This window comes from Protomyctophum parallelum (assembly GCF_964188405.1).
Source record: "Protomyctophum parallelum genome assembly, chromosome: 10".
Classification (NCBI taxonomy): Eukaryota; Metazoa; Chordata; class Actinopteri; order Myctophiformes; family Myctophidae; genus Protomyctophum; species Protomyctophum parallelum.
This window is the reverse complement of record NC_139704.1, coordinates 33449696-33463535: the sequence shown is the minus strand read 5'-3', so window position 1 is coordinate 33463535 and position 13840 is coordinate 33449696. Positions and strand designations below refer to the sequence as shown.

The following is a 13840-nucleotide window of genomic DNA, read 5'->3' as shown; positions in this document are numbered from 1 at the left end:
TGTGTGTGTGTTTTACCAGACTGTCCAGGCGGAGGTATGCCAGAGGGGATTCTGGGTAGACACAGCAGCACCGTCAGAACCCCTGCCTTGCTTCCCCAACATGGCTCCATGGCTATGGGCTTAGGTACTGCCTGCACACACGCACACGCATGCACACACACACACACACACAATGTAAGATAAATAATTAATAGCTTTGTTGGCTGGAAGATAAAACTATAGGAGCAGAGGAGATTATAAGGAGAGTGAGGGAGGAGAGGAGAGGAGAGGAGAGGAGGAGAGGAGAGGAGAGGAGAGGAGAGGAGAGGAGAGGAGAGGAGAGGAGAGGAGAGGAGAGGAGAGGAGATTAGAAGGGAGAGTGAGGGAGGAGAGGAGAGGAGAGGAGAGGAGAGGAGAGGAGAGGAGAGGAGAGGAGAGGAGAGGAGAGGAGAGGAGAGGAGAGGAGAGGAGAGGAGAGGAGAGGAGAGGAGAGGAGAGGAGAGGAGAGGAGAAGGGAGAGTGAGGGAGGAGAGGAGAGGAGAGGAGAGTCAGAGGGAGGAGAGGAGAGGAGAGGAGATTAGAAGGGAGAGTGAGGGAGGAGAGGAGAGGAGAGGAGAGTCAGAGGGAGGAGAGGAGAGGAGATTAGAAGGGAGAGTGAGGGAGGAGAGGAGAGGAGAGGAGAGTCAGAGGGAGGAGAGGAGAGGAGATTAGAAGGGAGAGTGAGGGAGGAGAGGAGAGGAGAGAGAGGAGAGGAGAGGAGAGAGGAGAGGAGAGGAGAGGAGAGGAGAGGAGAGGAGAGTCAGAATCGCACAGGATATGAATTTAATCTGAGTGGAATCACTGCTGTATGTCTGCCTCAACTGTCAATATAAGGTATAGGACATTGGGGCTATATCTTCATTTACCTCCTCAGACAGTAGGATAATTCAAAATGTGTGTGTGGTGTGTGTGTGTGTGTGTGTGGTGTGTGTGTGTGTGTGTGTGTGTGTGTGTGTGTGTGTGTGGTGTGTGTGTGTGTGTGTGTCTGTGTGTGTGTGTGTGTGTGTGTGTGTGGTGTGTGTGTGTGTGTGTGTGTGTGTGTGTGTTTGCGCGTGCACGCTTGTGGGCACCGACCCTCATCCCTGTCACTGAAGACTAATGGAGAAACCATTGCTTCAGTCACTCTGTCTGTCTGGAGGTTGGAACAGCGGGCGGACCCCCCCCCCCCCCCCCCTTCCCACCCAGAGCTCCTGCTTGCACCCCCCCCCCCACCCCCAAGGAGTGAGGCCTCCAGCTGGGTGGAGAGAGGAGGCCGGCTGAGTGGCAGCTTCTCCAGCACCAGGTGAAGTCTCTCTGATGGAGATGGATGGGCGTATGTCGCCAGGAATGAGGCTGTGTGTGTGTGTGTGTGTGTGTGTGTGTGTGTGTGTGTGTGTGTGTGTGTGTGTGTGTGTGTGTGTGTGTGTGTGTGTGCGTGTGTGTGTGTGTGTGTGCGTGTGTGTGCGTGTGTGTGTGTGTGTGTGTGTGTGTTTGCGCTCACACGCGCTAGGCGTGTGTATACACAGTATAGCTGCCACATTGATTCCGCTCAGGTCTGTTTGGAGACAGTCCCAGATCTCACATAGTCACAAGCCCGCTCATTTATATCCATCCAACGCACGCGCACACACACGCGCACACGCACACGCACACCACACACACACACACACACCACACACACACACACACACACACACACACACACACACACACACACACACACAGGGAAATGTAAGTTAAGGTCAACTATAGAAAGGTGTATTCAAACTGCATTTTTATGTCTCTTTGGATGGACAGTGAACACGTCTTTAGGACAAACATGTTACGATGTTATCGTATATATAACGGACAAATCACGGTCACCCGATGTAACATGGACCTGAATCTACCGCTGAAATCATTATATATGCGATATCAGCATCCGTCTGATATGCATGTCCGTGAGAACAGTTTGTGATCACGCGCTCATGTACTGCCATGGCTCTGATCACATTGTTCACATTGGCCCTATATAGCCTAAAGACAAAAGCTCTGCGGTTCTGAATAAGACAGAAATTACAAAAATATTTCATTGGCCTGCTGGTAGTATATGCACACATTGCACAGGATTATAGTCGTTTGCACGGCGCTATAGTTTGCAGCGTCACACACCTTGCTGAGATAAAATCTATTCAATGAAACAATATAACTCTATCATAGTTAGTGTATTTGTTTCAAGGGTATACTGTCTGAACTGTCCCATTTTGGCTGAATTAACGTTGTTCTGAAAAGTGCCTGAAATGCAGTGATTACACAAGCGGGACACCAAAGCACAGCTGTCATGCAGACAAATTACCCCCCCCCCCCCCCCCCCCCCACTGCACCTGTTTGTTTGCTTTGGACCAGAAAAGGCTCTGTCCAAACAACTCCTGTCCCACCAGACACAGAAGAACATGTTGCTTTGAGCCTGCGGGCTTCCAACTAATCAGTCCTAGTAAGAATGGACTTACTCCACCGTTGCTGCTGAAATGTTAATGCCGATTACCGATATACCTACAGCAATATAGTATCATATAGTATGGCATATAGTATCATATCTTTGCTGTCAGGTCCAAAAATGTAGGGAATGGAAGAAATACGGCCGGAGAATCGGAGCAACAGGGGTCGTATTGCAGTCGCTGTACTGCACTGAGAGCTGAGCAAAGAGGCAAAGCTGTCTGTCTACCGAACAATCTTCGTTCCTATACTCTGACCTATGGTCATGACGCGTGTGTGTGGGTCATGACCGAAAGAATAAGGTCGCGAATACAAGCGGCCAGAATTAGTTTTCTTTGACAGGTTGGCTGGCATCTCCCTTAGAGATAGGGTGAGAAGTTCAGTCACGCGAGAGAGACCTGGAGTAGAGTCGTTGCTTCTTCGCCTGGAAAGGAGCCAGCTTATAGGTGCATGGTTCATGGCACCATGGTTATGATGCCTGAACCATGCTCTGGAGCGTCTCCCGGGGCAGACTAAGGCGTAGATGGAGGGATCACATCGACTCACTGCATGGCCACTGGCCAGTGGCCTTTGAAAGCCCCGGGATCCCCCAGGAGGAAGTCACTAATGTTGCTCTGGAGAGGGAAGTCTGGAGCTCTCTGGTGGAGCTGTTGCCCCCGCGACCCGACTAACGGATAAGTGGTTGAAGATGGATGGATGGATAGATGGATGGATGGATGGATTAAATACTTTGTGTCTCAATGGATCCAATGCAGTATTGGTTAAATGTTTATTAACCCCACAGACAGAAGTAATCACTTTCAACCTGACGCCCCTATTTTGGTATGTCAAACGGTCAAAAGAGAAAACATTTTTCACCCCCCCAAAAAAGAGAAAACAATAGCAACATTTGCTGATCTACAATCTAACAATGCACTGCATCGAGATGTGTTGTGTGCTATATAGTAGACTGACTATTTTCTCTACTTTGCCGCAATACATGAAACACAAAGTATAAACGATTTGTTTATTAAGAAAACATACAAATATGAAATACGGAATGTTTCTGCACAACAGCGAGGATATACTGCATTTTTCTTTATTACACTATACATTCTAAATGAATGCATTGCATTAACATTAAAGCCAAATGTATCTCCGATCACCATCAGTGGCGGCTTGTGTGATCAGACCCCCCCCCCCCCCCCCCCCAGAAGCAAAGATTTGAGTTTAAAACGTTCGCTCCGAAAGAACATATATTCAAAGATTTGCACCACATTTTCACGATTTTTCAGAAATAGCAGATCTACAAGTTCATGTACTCGGTGCCGCGCTATGAGCTTGTAGATCTGCTATTTTTTTCAATAGCTAAAGCATAACATAATGCTTAAAAAACACACTGACAGCCAGTGTTGTTTTCGTCGACTAAAACTAAGACGAAATATGTTCGTATGACATTTATTCGACTAAAACTAGACTAAACACTAGAACATTCCAGGTGACTAAAACTAAGTGAAAACTATTCAAGAGACAACGACTAAAACTAAAATAGAAATTTGCTGCCAAAAACAACACTGCTGACAGCAGGTTGAATGTGCGTGTTTTGCGCTCCAAATCCAGTGTCAGTCAAGTGGCAAGCCATTCTGGCCGGGAACCCATTTTGGTGTTAGCATCATGTTATGCTTTAGCTATTGAAAAATAGCAGATCTAGGTCTGCTATTTTTGAAAAATCGCAGAGCGACTGACATTTTTAGAATCTGATCTCAGGTCAGAATGGGTTCATCAGACCAGTGCGTGTCCAGTGGAAACCTCGTATGAATCTGATCTCAGGTGAGAATGGGTTAAGTGCGTGGTGTCGGTGTTGGGTACAGGAGAGCCTTTCTTGGTTCCAGAGACGGTGTTTCCTTACCTCACGGTCCTCACGGTCGACTGGGAGAGACAACACTGCATTGACTTATTGATCCAGTTTGACCCCTCCACCTCTCCGTACCACAGGGGGTCAGTGCAATGTAAGCCTGTTCATTACCGATGGTCCCATGTGTGCGCACGCATACGCACGTATGTGCATGCACACGGCCACGCGCACACGCACACACAAACACACACACACACACACACACACACACACACACACACACACACACACACACACACACACACACACACACACACACACACACACACACACACACACACACACACGTGTGGAAGTATGCATATCATACACAGACATGCAGACGCGTAGACCAGTGTCTACTGGTGTATAGAAATCCATTTCTTTCTCTCTCCTTCTCCTTCATCCCTATAGGCTGTTACTGGTAATAACACCGGTGCACTTATTGGCCCATGTGCACTAAAAGGCCAGCACAGTGTTTTCTATATAGGTACTACTAATACCACAATCTCCCTTCAGCACAGAGACTTCCAAGCACTGGAACACCTGATAGATCAATATTCCACTGACATGTTTTTTTTTTTCCTAAATGTTTTTTTGTGGCTTTCGCTTTTATTTTATATGTTTTATGGAGGGACAGACCTTAGAGTATATATATGAATAGAGACGGCACCCAGAGGAAACCCTGAGGCGAAATGGACATAGAGGCCGAATTTGGTATTGCAGGCCGTGGGGCGCCCAAACACATGAACGCGCCGGTACGTTGACTATCATTGTGCACATTCACGACGGCAGCACGTCCGTGCGCGTTCATGCACGTTCAACGGCACAGCGCGTTCATGTGTTTGGGCCCCAATCCATCCCAGAATGCACTCTGTTCCTACCCGGAAGGAGGAGTGAAATCGCCTCATGCGCTTTTGAGCAACTTAATGCAAGTGGATGGGAGGAGAACTCAGGTGCCGTCTCTATTCTTATATACTCTAAGGGACAGACAGTATAGGCTGACAGGAAATCGGGGAGAGAGATGGGGAGACATGCTTGGTAAAGTCCGTCGGGATCGGGAGTGGAACCCGCGGCCACACCGCCAGACTGGGTTACCAGCCAAGGTGCCTGGACCGCTGAGCCGCGGCCCGGGCCTCCACTGACATGTCTGTCTAATGACAGCCATCTAAATGGGCAAAGTATAATGTTACATCGCTGGAAGACTGACAGGGATGAATGATCACTAATCAGCGATGGAAGTATACTTTTACTTGAGTAGACTTATCAATAGTCACTTAAAAGTAAGTCCGGTATTCTATAGATATACTTGAGTAAATGTACAAAAGTATTGGCATCAAAATATACTTAAAGTACCAAAAGTAAAAGTAGAATATACTCATTGTGCAGAAGGTTCCATTTCGCAAGATTTAAAATGTACAAAAGGTCTTTGAAAACAGCCAATCTACAAGCTCACAACGTGTCCAGTAAAATGTAAAAGAAAAATACCTCCAAATCTTACTTATACAGTACTTGAGTGAATGTACTGAGTTACTTCCCATCACTGTAAATAATAATAACAAGATAAAATGCAATAAAAGCCACTTGTTCTTGTGGGCGGGCTGTCCCATTTCATCAGTCATTTATAGCGCAAGCTATACTGTTGGCGCTGTTGATCGTCAAACTCGCAAATCCATCACTTGTGCAGCCCTGCCAATAATAATATTATTTAGCGCCCTCAAACTAGAGGCCAGATGCTCTTAACATAAGCCTCAGATATCATTCCCACTGTGAGGATTTCCCCTTGACACAAGAGATTACAGTAAAGCCCCTTTCCGACAGCGCATCCCTAACACTGCTGGATAAAAAAAATTGGCAGGCAATGGCAGTGCATAGTTGTCCACAAATTGACCTCCTTGATGGAGAAGTTCCATATCATGACTGTTATGGGTCACGTGAGGTGTCTAAAGCATTGTTTTTGCACAGCTTTGTGTGTGTGTGCCAGGGGGGCAGTCAGACAGATATTTTGTGAAGCCACTAAGGAAATCGGGACTTCCTGAAAGTTCATATAAGGGCCTGTTGTGGCGCTGTCATTGGGCCCAAAAAAACCCCCATAGCTCCATAGAGGTCCATGTATTTGGGCCCAACTTCACCTAGACTGTATTACCTTAATAAGCATGGTCATGAATACTTTCTGCTTCCAGTCACTAGTTTAAAGTCTTATTTCTAATGTCATAATATTCTTTTTTACCATAAAGTCGAGTATGATCGTTGTCTGGGCCAGCCAATGGCCAGCTGGGCCCAAACGGATCTAGAAAGATGGCGATTTACAATTCAAGGAAGGACTGACAGGCTTCATCTTACGTCCATATCAGACCCAGAGAATGCTTTGTCCTTTACAGTCTATGGTTTGAGCACGCGTTTGTTTTTGTATAGCACGGATTGTGATTATTTGATTAGCTGATGTATATCAGAGCGCCCCTCATTTCGCCCCTCATTTCACAGGAGTGTGATTTTTTTGTTTTCAACCCATTTGTAGATCGGCTATTTCCGCTGCGCAACATCATCATTCGTCACACAACTAATTGGCTTCACGATTGTTAAAGATTGTTCAATCGTTAAATATCAATACAAATACATTCAATAGAAATGCCTCTCTCTCTCTCTCTCTCATATTAGCAGGCAACAGTGCAGTACTACAGCGCCCCTACTGGCCCCTACTGGTACATACTGGTGCTCATTAACGTCACATAGGTGCATGACCAACACACCAACACATAGACACGGACATTGCTGTTCCTTGGAGTGGTTGCACCACTCAAAAAATACTCAAACCTTGAGGATTGTCCAAAATACAGTATGCTAGTGGTCCAGAGCAAAAAAAAAAAAAAAGTTAACATGAAAACGTCGACTGAGCTGGCTGTCATCTTGGCTGTGTTCTTGTCAACAAACTGACAGGTGAAAGCATGGCAACAAGTAAACCAAAGAACAAGACTTCTGGCCAGAATGTCCTCGTTTGTCAACAAAAGTGCTCTCAAGACTCTAGCTGGAGCCCAAATTCAGCCCTACTTTGACTATGCTGGCACCTCTTGGTTCTCAAACATCTCTATGTCACTAAAGACCAAGCTACAAACCTCCCAAAACAAACTCATTCCACTACTCCTCGGTCTGGGGCCCATGACCTATTGTAAGCCATTTTGAATAGTCTAGGTTGGCCATTCTGACCTGAGATCAGATTCATACGAGGTTTCCACTGGACACACACTGGTCTGATTAACCCATTCTGACCTGAGATCAGATTCTAAAAATGTCAGTCGTTCTTCTATTTTTCAAAAATAGAAGACCTACAAGCTCGTAGCGCGCCACTCGGTGGCGCGCTATGAGCTTGTAGATCTGCTATTTTTCAATAGCTAAAGCATAACATGATGCTAACACCAAAATGGGTGCCCGTTCAGAATGGGTTAAAAGATGAGACTATATTAAAAACGGCACATAATCTCAAAGTCTTCGAGCGACCTCACTGAACATTCACAGCCCAAACACAGCGACGTAAATGCGTGGCAGACCGACCTCACACAGAGAAACTTAATGACAATGCAAATCAAACAGTATAGTTCTTAACTTCTTAACACACACACACACACACACACACACACACACACCACAGCAGTGCTGAGCAAACCTCAGAACCTATACTACTGAGACAGACACACACACGCACACACGTACGTGCGCACGCACACACACGCACACACACACACATCTCCTCTGGCGCTAATAGGTTTAAGTGCTGAAGCGTTCAGTATAATTAGAGGCTAGAGGCTGCTCTGTTTGTTTAGCATTTTAGACTGTCGGCAAATGATGAATTTCCTGCTAAGTAGCCTCGCCAGTGAGGACGGTGTGCATGCACATATGCCTGCGCGCACGCACGCACGCACGCACTCACGCACGCACGCACGCACCATCATGTGATAATGTACTGAAAAACTAAAGAGGGAGAAAAAACTGAAAACAGAGCTGACAGACAGACAGACACATTTACATGTTTTATAGTTTGAAGCTCTTAGAATATAGGCTCACATTTTGTACGGTATATGAATTGAAGTGCGTGTGTGCGTGCGTGCATGCATGCGTGCTGTGTGCGTGCGTGAGTGCGTGTGTGCATGTGTGCTTGCGTGTGTCCGTGTGTGCAATCCGTGCATGCATGCGTATATGTAAGTGTGCATGGAAATTAACTCAAATAAATGCAGACACACACGCAGCACATCAAATGACCTGACACTCAATTACCTCTAGGAAACAACTAGTTAATGGACCTTACACAGCCCCTCATTTCCTTCATCACCAGACCTCTGTTTCTCTGTCACACGCATGCACGCACACACATGCACGGCTGCACGCACGCACGCACGCACGCACGCGCGCACTCGCGCACGCACGCACGCACATGCACGCACGCACGTATACGTTATGCAACCTGTTGACTAACAGTTAAACAACCTAACCCTGCAACCCAACGCACGCACGCACGCACGTACGCACACACGCACAGTCGCACACACACACACACACACACACACACTATAAAGTTAATTTGTGCGTGCTATAGTGTCATCTGGCTAAGCAGTCTATCAATGACTGCAGAGAGGGGAGCGGTGAGAGCATGAATGTGTGTGCCTGACGCTGATGAATGATGGAGCTGTGCCAGAGTGTTAACCCATTCTGACCTGAGATCAGATTCTATAAATGTCTTCTACATCCTGACAGAGCTTGTAGATCTGCTATTTTTCAATAGCTAAAGCATAACATAGTGCTAACACCAAAATGGGTTCCCGCGCAGAATGTGTTAAGACATTATAAGAGCTCTCTTTGGCTTTAATCCCATACTAATCACACTGAGTGTGCATGTGTGTGTTTGCAGTATATACGTGCATGTGTGTGTTTGCAGTATATACATGCGTGCGTGCGTGTTGTTGCCTGGCATGGCTGGCTGTGTGTGTTGTGTGTGTGTGTGCGCGTGCACACGTGCGTGCGACATGTGTGCGACATGTGTGTGTGCGAGCGTGTAATCACTTGACCCCAGCATCCATATTCTGTAAAGAGCGTCAGTCAAAAATAGCCGATCTACAAGCTCACATGTGTCTCTCTAGGAGTGACGTGACTCATATAACAGTCCCATATTGCATCCATGAGATTGGGAGGTGTACGTCACAGCGACCTTGAATTATATACAAGCCACATTTTCCCGTCATCATTCTTATATCCTATCAGACGTTTGTGTGATGTTTTTCCCTTGAGTTATGACCAAAAATGTGTTTTGTGAGGTCAGGGCTGGACGCAGCGGACGGACGACCTGAAAACATAAGGCCCCCGGGCGGCCATGGCTGTACAGGCGTCTGTCTGTCTGTCTGTCTGTCTGTCTGTCTGTCTGTCTGTCTGTCTGTCCTGATACACCCTGTGTGATTGTGTGCCCCCACCAAAGCATTTCACCTCTCTCTCTCTCCCTCTCCCTCTCCCTCTCTCTCTCAGTACACAGTAAACTCCTCAGTGTAACAATGGTTTTCTCCCTCACCCCATCTCTTCCTGTTCTCTCTCTATGCATTCTGTCTCTCCTCTGGTGTGCCCCCCCCCCAAACTATCTCTCTCTCCCTCTCCCTCTCCCTCTCCCTCTCTCCCTCTCTCCCTCTCTCCCTCTCTCTCTCTCTCTCTCTCTCTCTCTCTCTCTCCCTCCCTCTCCCTCCCTCTCTCTCTCTCTCTCTCTCTCTCTCTCTCTCTCTCTCTCCCCCTCTCTCTCTCCATATTTCCAGGGTCACCGCAGCAGAGGAGGCAGTGATGCAATTTTTTGCTGACCGAGTACAAAATTTCTTGCCAAAAAGTACTTGCCAAAAAAAACCTAAGCTGCCTACCACCATAGCACCAATATCGTGATTGTATTTAATATTTGTAGTTCATTCTTTAACAAAACTGTGGAGAGAAGAAATATAGCCCCCTATATTTCAAGCTTAACCCATTCTGAACGGGAACCCATTTTGGTGTTAGCATCATGTTATGCTTTAGCTATTGAAAAATAGCAGATCTACAAGCTCATAGCGCTCCACCGAGTGGCGCGCTACGAGCTTGTAGGTCTGCTATTTTTTTTAAATCGAAGAACGACTGACATTTTTAGAATCTGATCTCAGGTCAGAATGGGTTAATCAGACCAGTGTGTGTCCAGTGGAAACCTCGTATGAATCTGATCTCAGGTCAGAATGGGTAAATCCACACAGAATCAAATCGGGCAGAAAGCATGTGCTGCTCTTTAGTCAAAAGGCCCTATGATGTGACCATTCAATCAAGTGAAAAACAAACATTCACCACAATATACGACTTTGCAATAAAAAAGAGGTGTCAACAGGTTTCGATGCACAAACCTTGGACTATACAGTGTGTGTGTGCGCGTTTGGGCATGCGTGCAAGTGTGTGTGTGCTTGTAAAATAAAGATGCATTTGCATAGCACCTTTAGTCAAAGTGCTTTACAACATGGATACGTATACATACATTCACATGGAGGAAAACATGCAAGGCACTAATTAACCTGCTCAGCATGCTCACTAACTTCCACACTAACTAGTAACTGACATGCACAGCTTTGTGTGTGTGCGTGTATGAGAAGTGAATGTGCTCAGCTGATTGGCTGAGCACAGGCTGTCGTGTGTGTGATGACGTGTGATGACTAGAGCGCCCCTCACTTCACACGAGTGTGATTTCTTCATATTATTCTGCGGGAGTGAAGGGGTGACACAAAGTGAAGGTATAAGAAATGTGCTGTGTCAGTGTAGTCCAGTGAGGTGATAAATCACTCTCTCTATCACCCTGGCTGCTTTGTGACCCCCACAGCGGTTTTCAGAATATCCCCTATAGAGTTCTTAACACAAGAAATATGACAACTTGGGACGTCCAGGTGGCCCAGTTAATGTCCTGATCACAGTGTCCTATAGGTGTGAATCCAGCACAGGACCCATTGTCCTGATCACAGTGTCCTATAGGTGTGAATCCAGCACAGGACCCATTGTCCTGATCACAGTGTCCTATAGGTGTGAATCCAGCACAGGACCCATTGTCCTGATCACAGTGTCCTATAGGTGTGAATCCAGCACAGGACCCATTGTCCTGATCACAGTGTCCTATAGGTGTGAATCCAGCACAGGACCCATTGTCCTGATCACAGTGTCCTATAGGTGTGAATCCAGCACAGGACCCATTGTCCATGGCTTACAATGCAGGCATTTGGCAGATTGTTAAAGTGTATAGGAGAGCGGGACTCCAATACAGGCGAGTGGAGGCAGAGCAGTACAAGTTCTCTTAACTGTTTGACGGCATAAAACGCTTTACCCGCTATTTAATCAAATATTCTACGCTGCCGAGATTGTTCTATTGCCTTTAGAGCATACGCTGAAGTATTTGCAGCTTTCAACAACGAAAATCCGGTGAAAAATGGTCCGTTATGGCTTGTTATGATCAGAAGCAAGTTGTAGTCCAAACAAACCCCCCGTCCACTTGCATTGGGCTCAATCTCCCAGAAGCCCTAGCAGCCCAGATGATGACTCGATTTCCAGGTTTCGTCGTCATGACGTGACGGCCTCGTCATCATGAATCCGCTGTTTCTTTTTAATTATTTTAAAACGGCGAATTAACGCATAAAGAAAATGTCGGGTATAGTGTTTTACGCGCGGTGGAACACGGGATTAAACAATTAGCAGCCGTCAAACTGTTTTAATAAACAGTCCAAAAAGGGCCAGGCAAAATCCAAAGTTCCAAAGACATGCAGATGATCAAAAACATAAAGGAATATAATTCACCTTACTTGAGGGGGGGGCAAAGTCATACACGTAAATGCTTCATTAATGATGAACTCACTGAAATTGATCATGAACTCAGTCATCAATAATACCTGGACCATTAACTAATGGCGAAGTCACTATAACTTAGTGTTATATTAGTTAAAGGACCACTTTTCAACCTATCTTCATATAATAGGTCCTCACTAATAATCATGAAAGAAATGGTGCAATGGTTTCTACTCTGTGTCTCATAGGAGGGCTGTGGGCAGTTCAGAAACCGTCTTCCAGTGACATCATCGATGGGGAATACAAGCTAATAGAAACTGCAGGCTTTCTAGTCCTGAAAAGTTGCAATGCGAAAATGGAAGCCATCGTTCTCACGATAATACAAATCTAAATATCTTTGTAAAAAATATCTTGTTTAAAAAAAAACTGCCTAATGATGATGTCACTGGAAGACGGTTTCTAAACTGCCCACAGCCCTCCTATGAGACACAGACTGAGTAGAAAAAAAATCGTGGCATTTTTTCATGATTATTAGTGAGGACCTATTACGTATATGAAGATAGGTTGAAAAGTGGTGAAGTGGTCCTTTAAGGACATAATTCCACAGTTCCACTTCCATGCTCACGATGAGTGCTCATATGCAGGCGGGGGAGTAACGATACTAGTAAATGTATTCAAGCACTGCACTTAAGTAACATTTTGAGGCACTTCATTGGATTATTTCCCATTACCATAACGACCACAGAGACCGCAAAACAGACCCCGCTCCCTCAAACGTTGGAAGCCAATAGCCAATTGGAATGGAATATAGAAAATTGGACTGATACATCTTGATGACATGACTGTATATGAGTATACCAATTTGAGTGTTTTAAACAAAAAGTAAAAAAAAAAAAAAAGAGTAGCAAAAAAGAACAAAGAAATAACACAATATCTTGTCTGTGGCCTATCAAATGAGAATGACTATAGGCTTAATATTACAAAAAGTGAAAGGAAACAATTATGTTCGTAGAACATTAATGACTCGGTGGCGCGCTATGAGCTATTTTTTTTCAATAGCACATGACATACAGTGCTTCAAACACGAAAAGGGGTTCCTGCCCCAAAATGGGTTAAAGAGGTTAAAGGCAAAAGCTATAGGCTAGCTGCCTTCTGGTGCACGCAGGCACGCACACACACACACACACACACACACACACACACAGCACGTTACGGGAGTGCTGGTGAGTGCACATGTGGAGTGGACACAGGGACACCGGGCAACCTAACAAGGAGTATACTTCACTCTCAATGGCCGTGTTCACACTGTCACGACTCATCTCACTTATATACTTTGAAACCACTCTATCAGGGAATTGATGTCACTGTACTGTACTGAGAAGACACTGTTCAGACACGACGGGGGGGGGGGGGGGGGGTGTTCCTGTGAGTCAAACTGTACGCTTTTGAATGAATGCCAAGTTCTTTACCGGCACGCTGAAATGAAGATGTTATGATATGATGATGAATGAAATGAGTAGAAGAGGGCTGTTTTGGAATACATTTTGATTCAACGGCGCGAGTCGTTGTATAGTGAAAGTATAGGCCTTGAGATGTTTCGACGGGTCAACAGCTATAAGAACCACTTGCCCTAAAGGGCACAACTTTGACATTTTTTTATATTTCAGTCTGTGATCTCTCGTTGTCGTC

The 13840-nt window shown here is 45.8% G+C and overlaps 1 protein-coding gene across 1 annotated transcript in view; it reads right to left on the bottom strand.

Moving 5' to 3' along the window:
• atrnl1a (attractin-like 1a) overlaps positions 1-13840 on the bottom strand; it is a 452296-nt gene that overhangs the window by 21140 nt on the left and 417316 nt on the right. Inside the window, exon 29 of the mRNA XM_083775478.1 lies at positions 17-131. Coding sequence (XP_083631604.1) covers positions 17-131 — 115 coding nt within the window. The remainder of the gene's footprint in view (positions 1-16; positions 132-13840) is intronic.